Here is a 17996-nt window from a genome sequence, read left to right on the forward strand (position 1 = left end):
TCTTTTTTTTAAAACTATTTTTTAGTCCTGAGTTACAACATGGTTGGTCGACATTGCTTACAAACACAGCTTTGCTGTTATAAAGCTCTGTGCTTCTTTTTCTATTTTAACATGAAGAAACAAAAAACATAGCTGTTTCCAACATTTTAAAGTTTCACAGTAACATCTTTCCAATTTATTCACAATCTGGTGATTAATCTGTTGCGACAATTTTGCACCAAATCCTACGATATCTAGATGTTTATATTTGCCATCCCTTGCCAGTAGGAGCTGTACATGTGTCCATGTTTTGTTCTGCATGGAGCTGTCTGCATAGTTTTACATTTTCATAGGTGCACAGTGTGGAAAATCGGATCTTGCAGTATGAGGACTGTGCTATAATGATGTAGCACTGCTGACTTCATAGACGTGTTAGGCGCAAACCAGGCTTTAGGAGTCGTTCAAGAACCTCAGCAAGGTTAGGTTAGTTTATTGTTAGCCTATAAGAAAATGTTTTTTTTTTTCTTATGTTCTTCAAACAATTGTGAGCCCCTTTAATGTTTCAACATGACAACAAACCTGTCAAACCTGCAAAACATGGTTCATAAACACAAAGATGAGGCACTTTAGGGGGAGGTAGAACTTAATTGGGATCCATAGAGTTCTGAATAGAACAGAACATCTCATGGATAAATTAGAACCTGCAATCCAAGCCAAGCCTTTCTGTCCAACATCTGTATCCAACCTCAGAAATCCACTTTAAAGAAAGTTCATAAAAATCCAATAAACAGACTCTTACACTGTGTGAAAAGCCTTTCCAGAAGCGTCAAAGCTCTTTAAGCGGTAGGGAAGGGTAATGACATTCTTTTAAAACATGTAGATTAATTATTGGACATAAAAAAAAGAGATGTATGTGTGAAGACATAGTAGATCTAAAAACAGCACCACACATGTTTTGACATGGCACTAACACTACAATACTAGCTCGTGACACTTCATTCAGAAATTTCCTTCACTCCTGATCCAGTGGTTTTATGGACTCAATGCCATGAAGCTGATGATTTGTTTTGATTTTAACTGTACTTGACATATTTGAGCATGGTGTGCTCCATTTATTCCACTGAAATAACAGATGTGGAAATTAATGCAGCTGATGGTAATAAACAGCTCAAATCAATCCAGTGTGCACCTCCTAAATCCAGTTATTGTTTTGGCATGCTTTCAGGACAGTGTTTGTTTCTGATACTGACGCCACACATTGCAACGCCAGGCTCACGGCTATTGACTTCATGTCAGCAGGAAGTATCCACAGGGACTCATTTTTAAGATGGATCCTCACTGCGTTGATCCCTGCTGTAGTGATAGACAGCCTAATGTCGGCGCACACCACACACATGCATATCCACAAAGCTTGTAAAACTTGACAGCGTTTTTACCAGCAAAATGTTGCTAGGAAACGAGGAGGCAATTAACATGACGTTCAGGAACTGCCTGCACCTCGGGAGCTTTTTTGTTGTCTATATGAGTGTGTGTGTTTGCTGTTTAGAAACATCAAAGTGCCTGTGGTGGTGTCTTAAATGTTAAAGGTATAGAACGCTTTTCCGTAAAGAACCCTTCTTCCTAAAGTCAAATTTTATTCCTTACATCTTAAGTTAAAGTTTAACCTTTATAGGGAAAGCATAAAAAGTTTTTTTTTTTTTTGCTCCGGAAGGAAATAAAGCATTAGAGAGTTCTGATTCAAGGTAGATTCATGACTTACATACAAAAGGTTTCTGTGATGCTGTAGACTCTTTCTTAAGGAATATCTTGCAACTTTTGCACATTATAAATAAATTTAAATATCATTTAGATAGAACAACCATGAGACTGAATTAAACTTTAGAGGATTTCTAGGGATATGAGACCCTACTATTAGTTTTGCACACCTCAGATCTGACCTTAACGGAAGTGCATTAATAGATAATAGATTAAAGAGAGTTGTTCTGATAAAGCATCCTCTTTTCCCTAAACTTGATAAGGGGTCACAGAAAATAAACAAAACGTTTTTGAATATCCGAAGGCTAACACCAACTACAAGGAGGCATCAGCTGCGTTTCCATTACAAATATGCACAAAACTATGTTTATAATCTGCTAATTTTGAAAATGCAATTTTTGCAATTGAAGTATTTCCATTAAATAACAAATACATTTAATTTTGCACATTAATACAATTCTTCATGCTATAACTCTTGAAAACAACATGGCAGCGGTGGATGAAAACACATTGGATATATCTATATTTCAGCCACAGCTCTCATCCGTCAACTCCTTCTGGTCATCTTCTTCATCTTTTTACAAGATAGTAAGATCCAGTGTCACTACCAAATTCATATTGGTAGCACGATCCATACCATCGGCTTATTTGTGCCTGTAAAACCAGATATACATCTGGGTCGCCCTTAATTTTTACCTTTTAAAAAATACCTAAATTACGTTTTTCCTTGCCTAAAAGTTGTAAGCTTACTAAACTATAATCTGTTAAATGTTAATAATGTATTTTCTGAGAAAATTAATGCATTTAAATCCTGTCTTTTTTATCACTCGTCTGTGCCAGAAATGGTATCCTATGTTACTTCCGGGAGCTAACTTTTACAGCTTGGGATTTAAATAAAAATCTAGTCTTTTTGAATTTTATTTTTTCATTTCGTCCTAACTTTATGGTATATAGAGTGTAATCTGAAGGAAAAAAACCCACTAAAATGCAGATAAACATGGTTTAATTATATTTTGCCGGACTTCTCTGAGCATGTCCAATGATGACGTCCGACAAACGGTTTAAAGGAGAAAATGTAAAAAGCATCAAATTGTCTCAAAAAGTAATAAAAAATGTTTTAGAGATGCAGCGTAGCATTATTTATTGATTTAAGGATAACATAAGTACTTTTAATATTATAATTCAATTGTATGGCAACCTGGATGAATATCTGCTTGCATATGCGCAAATTAGCCAACGGTCATGCTTCCGGTACGGATTGGGTAGTAAACTCCAGTTTCAGATCGCGTGACTTATCTGATGCAGGGGAAAAAAGATGAATTCTGATACAATCAAAAAAACCACCTCATTGAAACGTACTTATAATTTGCACAATTTGATGGTTAATGGAAACGTAGCATCAGTGACAATGGTACTATCGCAAGTACCATCTATGCAAGATGGGCTTTTTCAGCCCATCTTGCATAAATGGATCCTTGAACCCCTGTCGGCCTAGGCAGATGGACGCTCACACTGAGCCTGGTTATGCTGGAGGTTTCTTCATGTTAAAAGGGAGTTTTTCTTCTCCACTGCACTGTCGCTACAAGCATGCTTAGTGTGAGGGATTGCATTCGAGTCAAAGAGTAGATGCAATCAACTGGCTTTCCTTAGATAGAAAACTTTAAATCAGTTTGACTGTATGATCTGATGAACTGTAAAGTGTCTTGAGATGACATGTGTTGTGAATTGGCACTATATAAATAAAGTGAATTGAATAGAATTGAACTTCGGTTATGCACCACTTTGTGGTTGTAAATCACACATATAAAAATATAAAATACACTAAACTTTAAAGTTATGTGACAAAATGTTAAAAAGTTTTAGAGGCAGACAGATAAGTGTTTAAATTGATATAAGCGCTAGTTTTAAAACTGGCTGTGGAATCATTTTAAAACAAGAAAACGTAAAATAGAGATAAAAAGGGAGCATGGATGCCATATGACGCTCAGGGTTTGATTCTCTGCTTTCTTTGTCATCTGTCCCTTTTGTGTTTGCTAGATGCCCTCATTTAGTTTCAGTTTCAGCTCATCAGAAATAACTCCAGAGACTGGATGTCTGTGAAGGGAGAGACAGCTCATACGTGACCACAAAAATACCTCCTGCAGTCAGTAGACTAAACAGTGAAGTACCCGTGAGATTCTCCCAGCATTACACTCATATTGTGCATTGGTGGCCTTTGGCTGAAATGCACTGCAACCTTATAGTTGGTGCGCTGGATTATGCATATTTTCTAGAGTGTTCAAAGGCGGCAACTGTTTCTTTTTCCCATGAAGGATAATGAAGACGTGTTGCTGGTTCAGCCCATCTTTTATTTCAGGGTCAATACTCCCTCACTAGAAACAAATTATGCACCACGGTTGCCAGCAGCGACGTTGTCCAGCAGCCTGTAATAAGCAGCCCCGACAGGAAGTGCTGGAATATTCTGGGGAAGCTCTCCCGATGCAGGATTTTTAAAGCTGCTGGTTATTTCCCATTGGCAGCCCCACAGTAAAGCCTCGCTGATGGGAAATGTGGGGAATTCTGCATCAGTTGCTCCTTAAATTTCATTTTCCTTTATTGGTAGGATAGAAAGGTTTTCCCGGCTGAAAAGGCGGTTAAGACTTTTAAGGTCTACAGTTTAACATCTGTAAACTGCTTTGACTGCCAAACTTTGGATTTGGATCATAAATAGGAACATTAAGGGAAATATGTTGTCTTCCTACCTTTTTTTTCCAGAATTTGACTGGAACTTCAGTCAGGACTTGTCCTCCATCCTGGTGAAACAGGAGGAGCCTGATGTTGGCCAAAGGTTAGATCCTCAGCCTCTAGAAAACCTGCCTCTCATATTAAGCCCTGCCCCTCCTCATACAGGGTCACCGTGGAAACACACAGTAAGCATCCATCCGGTCAGCATTATCTGCCTCTGTAACAAAAACAAATTATTTTTTTTAATAATCCTCTGCTTTTTCGCTCTTGTTTTTTTTTAGGATCAGCGTCTAGATGATGTGAAGTCAGTCGCTATAAAGGATGAACCCAGAGAAAATGGACAGTACCTCAGCCTGCCCAGCGGTAATCAACACCACACAAAACTACATGTTCACATACTTTGCATAAAAACAGTCCTTCCTCCCTCCTTGCAAGGTGTACCAAAATACTAGCTTAATTTTCAGGTCAAATTACAGCACCTTGCACCAATCGATGCTCCATGCAGGCTCCTCTTTTTTTAATAAGGCTAAGGGTTGGAGTTGTCGCTGACAGGTTCATGTGACTCAAAGTCTGGGATCCCCTAAAGCGTTAAAGCTAACCATACATGCTGAAGTCAAAGTTTGTCATTGCAGAGGGAAGCAAAAAGAGGAAAAATATGTCTGAGGAGGCCAAAAAGAGAAAGAGAAATGGGAATCATTCCAGAGAAAAAAAAACAAGAGTGGATCTTGTAAAAGAATTTGCTCGATGGTGCTTAATTTTCATGAGTGTATCAGCCCTCTGGCTGACACCTGGGCTCCCTTCTTCAGGGCTCTATCCAGCGCATTGCAGCACAAATGCTGGTTACATTGAAAGTTGTTCAAATGAAACTGAAATTAGGCCGATACACTGACTTTTAATAAGCTTTACAGCAATGGAAACAGTGTTTTTTTTTTTTTTTTTTTTTTACATATTTATTCCGTCATTGGCACATATACGAGAGGAAAGCACGGTTAAAAAGTGAACCCCTTACCCAGTCAGACCATTAACATCGACCCTCCAGCAGACAGTGAGGCAGTAACATTGATTTACAAACTGATGCTACTTTGTTCTCACACATATAGGTGAGTAATAAAGCTTAGCAGTAGTTTTTTTATGCAAGCATGTTACTGCTATATCAGATACAAATTGATTTGTAAAGAAAAATCCTGATTTATAGATCTAGTGCCTCTAGTGGCATAGCATCTGCGGTTTAAGTTTAGCTGTATTTTGTGCTTCCTTGGAAGCATTAACCCAACTGATACAATCCACTGATCCGTTAAAGAAAAAAATTTATTTTTAGATTCAGACTGAGCCAAACAGGGTTAGCCCTACAACAGATTATTTCAGTAGTAATTGATTTGGGTTTCTTTTGCTCCTTTGGTCTTCTAATGTAGTTGTAAACCTGCATCTCTTCTGTAGTCCACATAGCCTTTGTCATTTGGAATTTTTTTTTTTTTGTTCTGCTATTTCTATTCAAACACCCCACTAGAAGGCCACATCCTCTCTCCCTGCTTTTGGTCCACTGGGAAAGGCAGCAAAATGAGTATTCTACCAACATGGGCTGAAATGCCATTCAGAAAAGAAGAGGCCGAGAACTTATCCGGAGCTCTAATTCAGCAAAATTGACAGATTTTAATTAGACTGATTGTTTTTTTTTTTTTTTTATTGGGAGATAAACAGAGGAAATTGTCAACATGAGAACATAATCAGAACCACATTGGGGTGGCAGCATCGTTTTATGCAAGTGTTTTACTGCAAGTTGGAATGCAGAAAATTAGACAGCATCCTGAGGAAATAATAGTTAGTTAAAAATATTAAAGAGATGTCTCAAGCTCTTAGCCAGGAAGTCAAAACTTGGTTGTAAATAGGTCTAACAAACAGAAACTGAAAGTCTCAAAGCATCACAAAGATTTAATCTTGGTAAATTGGTGAAGCGATAAAAGTTTGAATCTTTAAATCAAGTTTAAATTATTGACTCAGATCTAGACAACATTTATTGTCATTTTGTATACAGAGAAATTTCTAGTACAGCTTTTCAGACAGTAAATGAACATTTCCGTTCCATAAAGTGCAGCAGCGCTTAAATGTAAACAATGTGGGAGAAACTTACAGTTAATTCTTAATATAAAAGTTTTTGAATTTTTCTTTTTTTCATTTATTTTTTTAATAGAAAATAAAAAGGAATTTTTTCTGGTCTAGTGAACCAAAGAAGATGGTAAATTCAGAAAGAGAAAATGAAGAATTTAAGAGCCGGTTTCTAATGTATAGACAGTTTAGAAATTAGAGATGATTAGCAGCTAAGATTATCTCTCAAACTAAATATTAGACATTGACCATTCCACCTATAGAACGTATACATCAGTTGGGTCGGATTCACAGGATGAGAGGGAGAAATTTTTAAAGTGTCTGTAAGCAGGTTTAGGGAACAACTATTGTTATCGATCAGTTAAATTGTAAAATATAGATGTATCGGATATCAGCCGTAGTTCCAGCATCAAGCAACCTTATTAAATGATGGATAAAAACAGTCACTGAGGGATGATACAGATGAATAGAAGTTGAAATGAGGAAAAAGAAGAATTGAGTATTATGGGATGAAAAACGAATGATAAAGAGCTTCAGGAGACTCATTCTGGTAATTTATAAGAATGAGGCATAAAGGATGAGAACAACTGAAAATAAAAATGGATGAAGCAGACACAGCAGCCTTTTTTTTTAAATGAAGCTGACAGCATCCCTGAGTCCAACCTGTTCCGTCCTTTAACTTTACCTCCTGCGATTACTCATTCTCCCCAAACGCTTCCTTCCATTTCAGATGACGCTCTGCAGCTCCCTCCCACCCCTCCCAGCAGTAACCATGGAGACAGTGACGGCTCACTCCCGCCGTCCTCCCCTCACCTTCCTCTCCCTCCGTCCTCACCCCAGCCACAACAGAGGCCAGGAGGTCGTGGATCTTCTTCCTCTTCCTCAACAGCCATCTCTTCCTCCCCTCTCCTCACGGCACCACATGTGAGTCCAGACAGCTTCGTCCCTATCGTCATTAAAACACATTTGGAGAGATCCAATGCAGTTTTTCTTAACATATGAAGCTTTTTAAAATGTTTAATATTTTCCTTGACCTTCTTATGCAGAAGCTGCAGGGCTCAGGACCCCTCATGCTTACTGAGGAGGAGAAGAGGACCCTGGTAGCAGAGGGTTACCCCGTGCCAAACAAACTTCCCCTCACCAAGAGCGAGGAGAAAGCACTGAAGAGAGTCAGACGGAAGATTAAAAACAAGGTGAGATCTGCATGGGGATGATCTTTGGTTGCGATCGATAAAATAAAATGACAAAGTAAAACCGTTATAAAGTTTAAAAAAAAACTTTTTTGTTTGTTTAGATTTCAGCTCAGGAGAGTCGGAGAAAGAAGAAGGAGTATGTGGAATGTCTGGAAAAGAAGTAAGACTTCCTTTTTCCACTGCTTTTAGTTCTCTTTTTACATTACAGGCTATTTCAATTACACTACTTACAAATCATGCGCTTTAATTCTCTGAAAAAGTGCAGCCAGAACTCATGTGTAATTACATTTAAATACATCATCTTTGCCTTCATAGCCAACGACGTTTCAGAGAATTTAATACATAACCTTTCCTGTTAATCCTAGAGCCACTTTTTTGAGATATGCAGGTTTTCCTTCCCTTCATTCCACCCATATATATTTTTTTATTTACAACCATTTGCTTGCTCTTGATGAATAGGTGGAAAAAAGAGTTGTGTAATGGTAATATGAAGTTGGCAGGGATGGCTCAGACAGGAGCTAGTTTTTGTATTTAGAGGCTTTCCCAGCTGCTATAAAGAGAAAGAAGAGAATGAAACTGCATAGAAATCAATCTATGGTGGCTTTATCTTTGTGATTCATTACCGAAGAAGAGTTGATCAGTTCTCGAGGTTTTTTTGTACTTTTTTCTGACCCGTTCTCCTGATGGCTGGACTCCAGTAACCTGCAGAACACATGCGCCAGATTCACAGAATCTGTCTTGGAAAATGAAAGAAAAGATGGATTTGCTTTAACAACCCCTTTCATCACAACATGGAGCAATAATAACACTGAGCAGGTCATGCAGATGGTTGCAGAATGTCCCATTAATCCCATCAGAATAGAGAGACGTGGTATGAATCACAGCGCTGCGTCTCTTATCCCTCTACATTAAAGTTTCTTCTGACTAATAGAATCACTTTGTGAGCTCTTTAGAAATCAGAGCTTTGCATTTACAAGCTGAAATCAGCGCAAATGAATCAAACAATGTCTGGAAGATCAGAGTGATGATGATCTTATGTTGGTAATAAAGATCAACAGGATTAGAACAAAGGGATGACCAGAAATAAGGGGTGATTCATCCTTTTTCATTCTATGATTGTTTATTTCTAAGTTACAATTTGAAAGGGATGACTAAGCATATTCAAAGAGTATTAATAAGAGGGATTTTTCATTCAGAGAAAGTTTATGGTCTGAAAATAATCAGCAGGATCATTTTGGGCCTAGAGACAAAGGGGCTTACTTTGACTGGACCAACTTTTCTCTACTCAATCCGTACCGGAAGGATGATCCGTACCATTGGCTCATTTGCGCATGTGCAAACAGATATCATCCAGGTCACCATAAATAATGTAATTATGGTACTAAAAGTACTTTTTTTATCCTTAAATCAATAAAAATTCCTATAATGCTTCTCTAAATAATTTGGTATGACTTTTATGAGACAATTTGATGTTTTTTCTACATTCTTTCCGTTAAACTGCTTGTCTGACATCATCATTAGACCTGCTCAGAAGAGTCCGGCAAAATATGATTAAACCATGTTTATCTATATTTTAGTTGTTTCTTTCTTTAGATAAGGCACTATATACAATTTTGTTAACACGGAAGGAAAAAATAAAACTCAAAAAGACTAGATTTATGTTGAAATTCAAGATCGGTACAGATCAGGCACTGGGTGATAAAACAGAAAGGATTTTAAGGTATTTATTTCTCAGGAAATACATTATTAACCTTTAACCTTTATAGTTTAGTACGCATACTACTTTTAGGGAGGGAAAAATGTAATTTAGGTATTTTTTATAAAGTAAAATCAGGGGGCGACCCGAATGTATTTCTGATTGCACATGCTCAAATGAGACGATGGTCTGGATCGTGCTTCCGGGATGGGTCGGATAGTGACACTACTCTCCAGCAATTTTGTAAAAAAGCCTAGAGAAAATTGTCACAAATTCATGTAAAAAAAAACAACTTTAAATGACGGTGATGAGAAAGTGTTTTAGCCTGAATGTGATCAGCCTTCCTAACTAATCTCTATGTTGGGTTTAATCTTTTTCTAGATGACCTATTTCTAAGGCAAGAAAAAAGGCCTCATGTTTTTTTTAACCTTGAAAACAATATTATTTTACATTAGAGGAAGTAGCAACACTTTTAGTAATAAGGATGATTTTATTTAATTAACTGGATTAGCCTCAGGTTGTGGTGAAGACTTAAACCTCCAAGGCTTTATTCTACTGCTTAAATATAAACTCCCCTTTCTCTTTAGTGGTCCAAAATTTGTTTTTCTATCTATTTACTGTTTATTGCAGAGATATTTGCTTCCTTTTCGTGATGCTGTAGCTCTGAGGAATGTTTAAATCCTTTTAGAGGGAAACCAAGCAAAGAAATATTACAATAATCCGTCTGTGTGTCCTTTAGGGTGGAGAATTACACGTCAGAAAACAGCGACCTGTGGAGGAAAGTAGAAAACCTGGAGACTGCCAACAGGTGAGCTTTTACGCACCTTGCAGATATTACCACAGTCCATCATGAGGTGTTTGTGTGCAGGCTCAGAAAAACGGTGACTTGGGTTATCTATCCCTCTAATGATGTTTGCACTATCATCAGTGACAGACAGGGGAGATCAAGTGAGAGATGGATAATGTGTTTTGCCTTTCCCTTCTTTTTTTTGCCAATAAATATGGATTTTGATCAAATGAAAAATGTCGTCCAAATAGTGGGAACTTAGATTAAAAATAAAAACAGAAAGATGACAAAATTAACAGCAAAAATGACATTCATAAGGTTGGAGGGTAAGGTTCCCCCACAGAATCATAATCTGCTTTTTTCACATACTGCAGTCAAAGTCCCAGGAGAACTGAGATAATGCCACACATTTCTGTTTTTGATGCTTTCCGTTGCCCTTCTCTGGTTTCCACATTTCCTAAAGCCACTGTATTCTTTTTGATCCAACTGAGCTTTGAGGTTTTTTGACCTTGTTTAACCTGTATGACATTTGTGACATTGTAGATTCGGGCAAATCTACACTAGTAGCTTTTAGAGACGTCCTGATTTATTACAGATCAGCAGACATTTGCTTTATTTTAAAGCACGTCGTCTTGTCTTTCCAATTCTGAAGTGTGACTAAGACAAAAGCCGTCATTTTAGGTGCTGTAAATCATGTCAGAACCTTTTATATCCTTTTATAATACGAGTTTTTGACACCGTGAGGTTTAAAGGAGTATAAACTGAAATTGAGCTCAGATGCGTTAAACCAGGCTGTGCCGTCTACTCTGTTATTATAACGATATGAAACCAATCTACTTTTATCCTGGGCTGGGTGGTTAGGTGGGTGGGTGGGTCTGGAGGAGGTAAAGGGTCCGTCTGCGTCTCGTCTGAGCCTGAGTCTGTCATTAAAGCAGCTTTCATCATGCAAGGCGCCCCCACCTCTTCCCTTCCCACTATACACGCAGATGAATATGTTTAACAACCACACGGAGGAACAATGAGCTGGCACAAAGCGGGGAAACATGAGTCAGCACGCTCACTCTCATTAAAATCCAAACTGTGTGCAGCTTTAAAAAGGGGCTTTAAACTGGATTTAAGCTAAAAATGTCCCAAAATGCACCCATAAGTGGGCTGTTTGGTCCCATGTGCTACTTTTTTTTTCTACAGGTCAAATCTAGGTGGTAGTACTTTATTTGCTATGAGAGGATAGTATTATTTCTCTGTGTAGAAATTAAGTTATTTTATGTCAAGGATTTGTAAAAGATAAAGAAAAGTTATAGAAACCTGTAGATTTTAAAACCAACATTATTAACCCTAAATTCTAAGGTTGCTAAAGAAAGATGCTCATCTTAGTGCTGGATACTTAAGAGGCAATAAGCTTAGCTGTATCTCCCATCAGATGGACGTCAACATCCCTTAAATCCTTTATTAGTTGATAAGATCTGCAGCTTCTGAGCTGTATTTTAATTTTACACCTGAGTGTCAGCTGGAGTGACTTGATTTTTTCCTTTTTTTAAAAGTATTTAAACCCATGTAGGCTTGTTCTCTATCTCCACCTAGTGGTCCTGGTGTCCTAACAGCCGGGGTACAGTTGATACCATCAGAGCCCTGCTCTCCAGATGCATTTTCTCATGATGTTTAGGTGAAAATAAAACAGGAAACCATGAGGTTGAAATGTACTGTACACACTAAACCAGAATCCGTGCTCCAATGGGGCGTTTAGCTCAAATGTACGTGGGAGGGGAGCTCTGACGAGGACGCTGACATATTTACTCCTCTCCAAATTGTTTACTTCTCTTTCTGTCTGTTTTATCCTCAGGTCTCTTTTACAGCAGCTGCACAAGCTCCAGTCTCTGATTTCAGGGAAAGTCATCCCCCGTTCGTGTAAAATGGCGTCAACTCAGACAGGAACATGCCTAATGGTAAAGTATTACTGCTGCTACTGTAAACGACTGTGTGAATTATACCAATATTAAAGCTTTCGGATCATCAGATTTGATTATTAGATAAAGCAAATCATCCAGGTACTGAAAAGAGCCTCAGACCATCATACTGCCAGCATCATGCTTGATGCTCTGTGTACTGGGCATCCAAAACACTTAAACGGCAAAATTTGGACGCTGGTCAAGATACTGTATTCTCTCATTGCAAGCTATATATCAGCTTGGCTTTATTTGCTTCAATGATTTGAGGAAAAAATAAAAGTTTTAAAACATTTTTTAATGAGAAAGTCTACTTAAAAGCGTTATCTGTGCTATGAATCTGCTAAGATATGCAGTGCCAGACCACAGCAGATCAGCAGAACCCATCAGACCAGCATACCCATAATCAATACGCATGCGCAAAACATTGAATTTTGAATTTATCCCTTTAGTTTTGTATGAAAAATAGACTTTAAACACCTAGACGGGCATGTATCCCTTTAGTAATGTGCAAAAAAAACAATTTAAGGTCAGATTTTAATCTCAGAATTCTGATTTTATCTCAGAATTCTGACTATTTTTATTGTCAGAATTCAGTCAGAATTCTGAGATTAAAGTCAGAATTCTGACTTTTTTCCCATACAAAACTGAAATAAATTTAAAAATCAGTTAACTTTTTTTTTCAGTGGCCCTAATCCTCTTCCGTACACACCTGTTGAGGTAGTTTAAAGTATTTAAATACTTACTTTTTGTGTGTTTTGAAGCGTATGGTGATCTGACCTTAAATTGTTTTTTTTTTTTTGCACATTACTAAAGGGATACATGCCCGTCTAGCTATTTTAAAGTATATTTTTCGTACAAAACTGAAGGGATAAACGGGTATTGACTATGGGTATGTTGATCTGACAGAACACCAGCCAGGCTGTTGGGCATTTGACGCTGCTATTCGTGAGGGCTGATAGTCACCAAAAATGCTTTTTGGCTAAAACGACAAGTACTAGAATATAAAGTTGAATAATTTTCGCCAGCAGGTTTTAAAGTTTTTATTTAGTGTAGTGATTCATAAATGGTTTTGCCACAGATCAGGGAGAAAATGAGTAATAATGAGCAGAGCTCTTTTCTTTGTACATTAAAATCCATTCCTCCGGCTTTTTAAAACCTGTGGAGTTTTACCCCTTTAGATTTACAAATTGTTCATATGCAGACTTCTCTGTAGTGTCCGTCTCCCAGAAAAGTCCTGGATTCTATTTTCTTATTGGTTGACGCTCCCCATCAAGCTGCAAAAGTTCAGATTCCTGAACTCCAGTGTTTAGGGCTGGTCCGCTCCGACATCCAGAACCTCTCCACAATTCTTCATGCTGACCACCATTGACTTTGCATGTATATGATATGCTTAGATGCCCAGAACAAGTTTGGTGTGAACGCACCATTGCAAGAAAAATATGTCCCAAAATGTTGTGCCCTTGTCTCTTTAGTCCACAGATGACTTTCTATGGATTGTAAAGGAGTCTTTTGATGAATATGACAGATGTCAGCAGAGGTAGAGGCCACTGAGCCTCTCCATTTTTGTTCAGTTTCTCTTCCTCATAGTTAATTTATGAACTCTGGACATGATTAGGACTGTAGAGTTCTAGATATTCTAGATTAATTTCCTTCTGGATTTGCTGATTTTCCCTTGGAGTGATGTTGGTGGGCTGGTCATTGTGGGAAAGCTACACGGTTTCCAGGGTGACCGATGTTTATAACTGTGTTTCTGATCTGATTTAGGCCCCCTGCCCTGATTATTTAGATCAAAGCAGGATATTTTGTTGTTAAAGATTTCTAGGCCTTCTTCATGTTGCCAACAGGTGTGTCATTAAACTCGATTCAGGTTAATAAATGATTTAACCAGCGGGGAGGTGACTTTGTCACCAGGTTGTTATTGATAGCTGCTTTCATACATCTTTTTAAACAGTCTAGAAAAAGAGTCAGGTCTGAGTTAATGTTCGACTTATTTGTTAATGTACGGGTCTTGGTTCTCTTTCTATGCAGATGATGGCGTTGTGTTTCGTCCTGGTGTTGGGCTCCTTCTCTCCTTGTCTCTCCCCTTTGTCGCTTTTCTCTCAATCCTCCTCTTTGTCCTCCTCATCCTCTCACTCCTCACCTTCCTCCCTTCCTTCGCCATCAGCGGACCTCTACACGACCAGTCAGGGTAGGTAGACATATTAGTTACAGTGCCAGTATATGTTATTGGTATGTGCTGCCAGTTTTCAGTTTACTGGGCTGTTAGATACCCTGATTTCTTTTTATTAAAGTCTTAGAGAGCGACTATGCAGAGTGTACAGGCAGAGGAATATTTTTTGTCAAATCTGAGAAGAACAGCTGGAATTAAGATGCATTTAAGACCGTAATTATGCCCAGTTTCTGAAAAGTTTGCGCCAATTAAAAATGTTTTTACACTCCAGTGATTTGGATTATTAAACAATAAACCAATGGCCAACCTTTACTCCATCCTAGACAGATTAGGGTCAGGAAAAGGGCCGCTAACTCCTCAGAACCCACAAACTTTCATTTTCACTTTTTTTAATTTTACTATTACGTATATTTGGATTTTTATTTAATTTCGAGGCCTAATCAACACAAGCTCATGAAAGTTACGTTGTCATGGCAAAGTCGAGCAAGCTAGTGGTAACGGCAGCATACTAGCAATTTTACATAGTCTAATGACAGAAAAGAGGAGGAAATATGGCACAGAAACGCATTTCGGATTCATCGGCTCATGAGAGACTTTATCTCCATGACCTCCAAACGCACCTCAACATTTGGACACCTGTAACTGTCTCTTTCATATCTATTCATGCAGTTTAACATAACCATAGTATTTAGAGTATTATTTTTATCTTGCGTTCTTTGTGTAATGGATGTAAAGAACTGTTCAATAACGTTTAAATAGTGTAATAATATAATTTTTTCCTTTTGGTTTGCATAAAAAAGATTTTGGAGCTAATAGAGTCACATGTGACATTAAGATAGTGCCTTATGTTCATGCCAGCTGACCAAATCTACATTCCTATTAATGTTATTGTGAAGTCTAATTAATAGTACTCCTATTCACCTGAGAATTGATGATGTCTGTGTGTTACAGACCCTGGTTGTGTGCACTCAAGTGCATATGAGAATAAAGTACTGAATCTCAATCTATTTACTTATTTGTTTTTAATGTATTTTAAATAGGGCTATTGGATCATAGGTGTTTTGTCCAAAAAATACAAACAATTTCTTAAAGCACACCCTGTTCAAAATTACTTCCAGTGGCCCTGCCTGTGAATGTACCAATAATGAGAAAAATACCATTTTATATTTTTAACATGATAATATGCCAGGAGATTTTAAAACAAATCAAAAACACTTTGTAATTTCCAGAACAGTAATTTCCATTACTATATATAATGTAATATTCATATATATTATGATATTGATTTCAGTAAAACCACAATCAGGGAACGTTTCTAGGCATTGTGATAAAAATGAAGAAAATCAACATTTTTCTAAAACTATCATGACAAAATTTGTAGTTGGATTATCTAAATATATATCTGAAATTGTTTCTTGATTTCATCCTGTTAAACCTGGACAGAATACTGCTGTATTATACGTAATTCACGGAGAAGCAAAAAACAAACAAAAAATGCACCATTATTAATTCTGTCAGGGTTTATGACTATTATAATAAATGACTTTTAATGAAAAAATATGTTCATAACACACTGAATTGTTGTATGCTCTTATTGTGTTGTATGCTCTTATTGTGAAGGTCTGATGGAAGGTATCGCCACTCCTCAGTGTACATTGGTTAATGCCTGGCCACCCTTTTAAAAAATGTCTGTCTACGCCTCTGGTTAGCTGTGCTTCTAGCAGCTGCCGGATGTTGTGTTTCTTTCTTTAATTTGTACCGAGGACAAAAGTTCTACAAAAATCTTCTTTGCTATTATAAGGTGTATGAAATACGGCTACGTTTTACAATTCTGCTCTAATGAGGTTGATGTAACTAGACTTTACTTTCACTGGTTTCCATTTTATGTTTTGGCGAGTTTGAGATGATGCGTTCAAAGGACAATTAAAAAACAGATATTTAAAAGACATCGTAAGAGAATATTTTTAATTCTGTTTTGAAACTCAAGTTTAAATGTTTAAAGCATTCTAATAATTTAAGTTTGTACCTGTTGTCTTATTACTACTTAAAATTTTTATGCACCCTGAAGAAAAGGAGAGAAATAAGCCTGTGAGGCCTTCACAGATCAGCTTTATTTATACTGTGATTTAGTCAAAGGCCACCTGGGGCTTAATTCCAGTGTATTTGTGTGTTGCAGTCCGTTCCCGCAGCCTGCTCTTCTACGACGAGGAGGCTCCCCTGGAGGAGAGTTTGGTGCCCTCAGAAGGAGAGAGGCTACAATCAGAGATCCACTCTTACACCCAGACACGTCGGCATACAGCTGACACCCACAGCAACCAGACAAACGGGCCCAAATTAGAACAAAGGTACAAACAACTTCTGAACGCTGCTGAGATTTGTATAGGTAACGTGTCAGGCTTTAACCTGCTGCCTTTTTTTTGTTCCTCTCCACAGAGCAACCAATCCAGGCAAAGTCTCAGAGATTTCATAATTTCTTCCTACTCGCCCACTGAAGCCCTTCATCCTCCTGTTCTCACATCAGAAAATCAACCTACGCATCAGCATCCTTCATCGTCCCGTTAATACTTTAAGAATCTGGATGTAAACATGAGCCTTTTGTTGGAACTGTTTTAATGCACTAATCATGTTATGTAGACCAACTAATTATTTTCACCCAATTAGTTTTTTATTTTCCTGCACAGTGTCTTGCAAAAGCACTTTCCCCACATTTTGTCATACTACATACACAAACATGTGCCAAATAATAGAATCCAGTGGAACTTGTCTTTAAATCAGCTAATTAATCAAAGGGAAATTCATCATTTGCAAGGGACTAAAAGAGGCTACTCTTAATAGAACATTTATATCTGATTTAATTTTCTTAATTGAAAAAATAACAAACAGGGCTGTTGGTCAGAAGGCAGGAGGGTGTTTAAAAAAATATATTTTGCCTCCAGATTTTTATGACTAAATCAGCTAATAAAAGATAAAATGTTGATATTTCGCCACCAAAGGGACATTGATGCTTTAGACCAATTGAGATTAGACCTAATAGTGAAGAGCTTATGTTTTATTTAGTCATATATCATTAGTTGTATAGATAAAAAGCAGCAAAATTAGCTTTTATATCTGATTCTCTAAACCAAAAATAATCAGATTGAATTAAAAGCATAGAGATGAAAATATTCTAGCCCCTAAGTGGATAGATATAAAATATATTGAAGCGGTGCCCTTTTTTTTAAAGTGCCTTCCATGTTCTACTGTCTAATATGGCCTATTTCACTGTATACTTGGTGCAAAATGTAACTGCTATACTTATAGGGGGTTATTGTACTTTTTTTTAAGTTCCATTTCCTGAAACCACCATATGACTTGGAGGTAAGGTTCAGGATTGGATACTCATTTCCAGGGCAGTAACCGCCTACTGTGCTCATCAACATTAAAGAAGAAACCCTTGGTAAACAGGTGTTAAATGCTTTAAAACGATTGGGTGGCAGCTTGGTGATCCCACAAAAAGGGTTCTCTTTGCTAACGTTTTACCCCATTTAAAATGGCATTTTTCTTATTTCTTTCCATATTGAAGGGAGAAACTAGCCACTGCCTTACGTCACATTTAGTTAGATCTCAGGAACCAGGAAGTTATATATATATATATATATATATA

At 37.5% G+C, this 17996-nt stretch overlaps 1 protein-coding gene across 2 annotated transcripts in view; it reads left to right on the forward strand.

Annotated features, from left to right (window-relative positions):
• creb3l1 (cAMP responsive element binding protein 3-like 1) overlaps positions 1–17967 on the forward strand; it is a 47989-nt gene extending 30022 nt beyond the window's left edge. The window contains exons 4-13 of one of the 2 annotated variants that reach the window (XM_015386547.1): positions 4489–4643; positions 4740–4821; positions 7292–7485; positions 7608–7754; positions 7856–7914; positions 10190–10258; positions 12078–12180; positions 14212–14371; positions 16530–16698; positions 16787–17967. In XM_015386547.1, the coding sequence (XP_015242033.1) occupies positions 4489–4643; positions 4740–4821; positions 7292–7485; positions 7608–7754; positions 7856–7914; positions 10190–10258; positions 12078–12180; positions 14212–14371; positions 16530–16698; positions 16787–16823 (1175 nt within the window). In that variant the 3' untranslated portion in view covers positions 16824–17967. The remainder of the gene's footprint in view (positions 1–4488; positions 4644–4739; positions 4822–7291; positions 7486–7607; positions 7755–7855; positions 7915–10189; positions 10259–12077; positions 12181–14211; positions 14372–16529; positions 16699–16786) is intronic. The other variant, XM_015386548.1, reaches the window with a different exon arrangement.
• Positions 17968–17996: the final 29 nt, after the last annotated feature.

This window comes from Cyprinodon variegatus, unplaced genomic scaffold (genome assembly GCF_000732505.1).
Source record: "Cyprinodon variegatus isolate N-32 unplaced genomic scaffold, C_variegatus-1.0 Scaffold371, whole genome shotgun sequence".
NCBI classification, from domain to species: domain Eukaryota; kingdom Metazoa; phylum Chordata; class Actinopteri; order Cyprinodontiformes; family Cyprinodontidae; genus Cyprinodon; species Cyprinodon variegatus.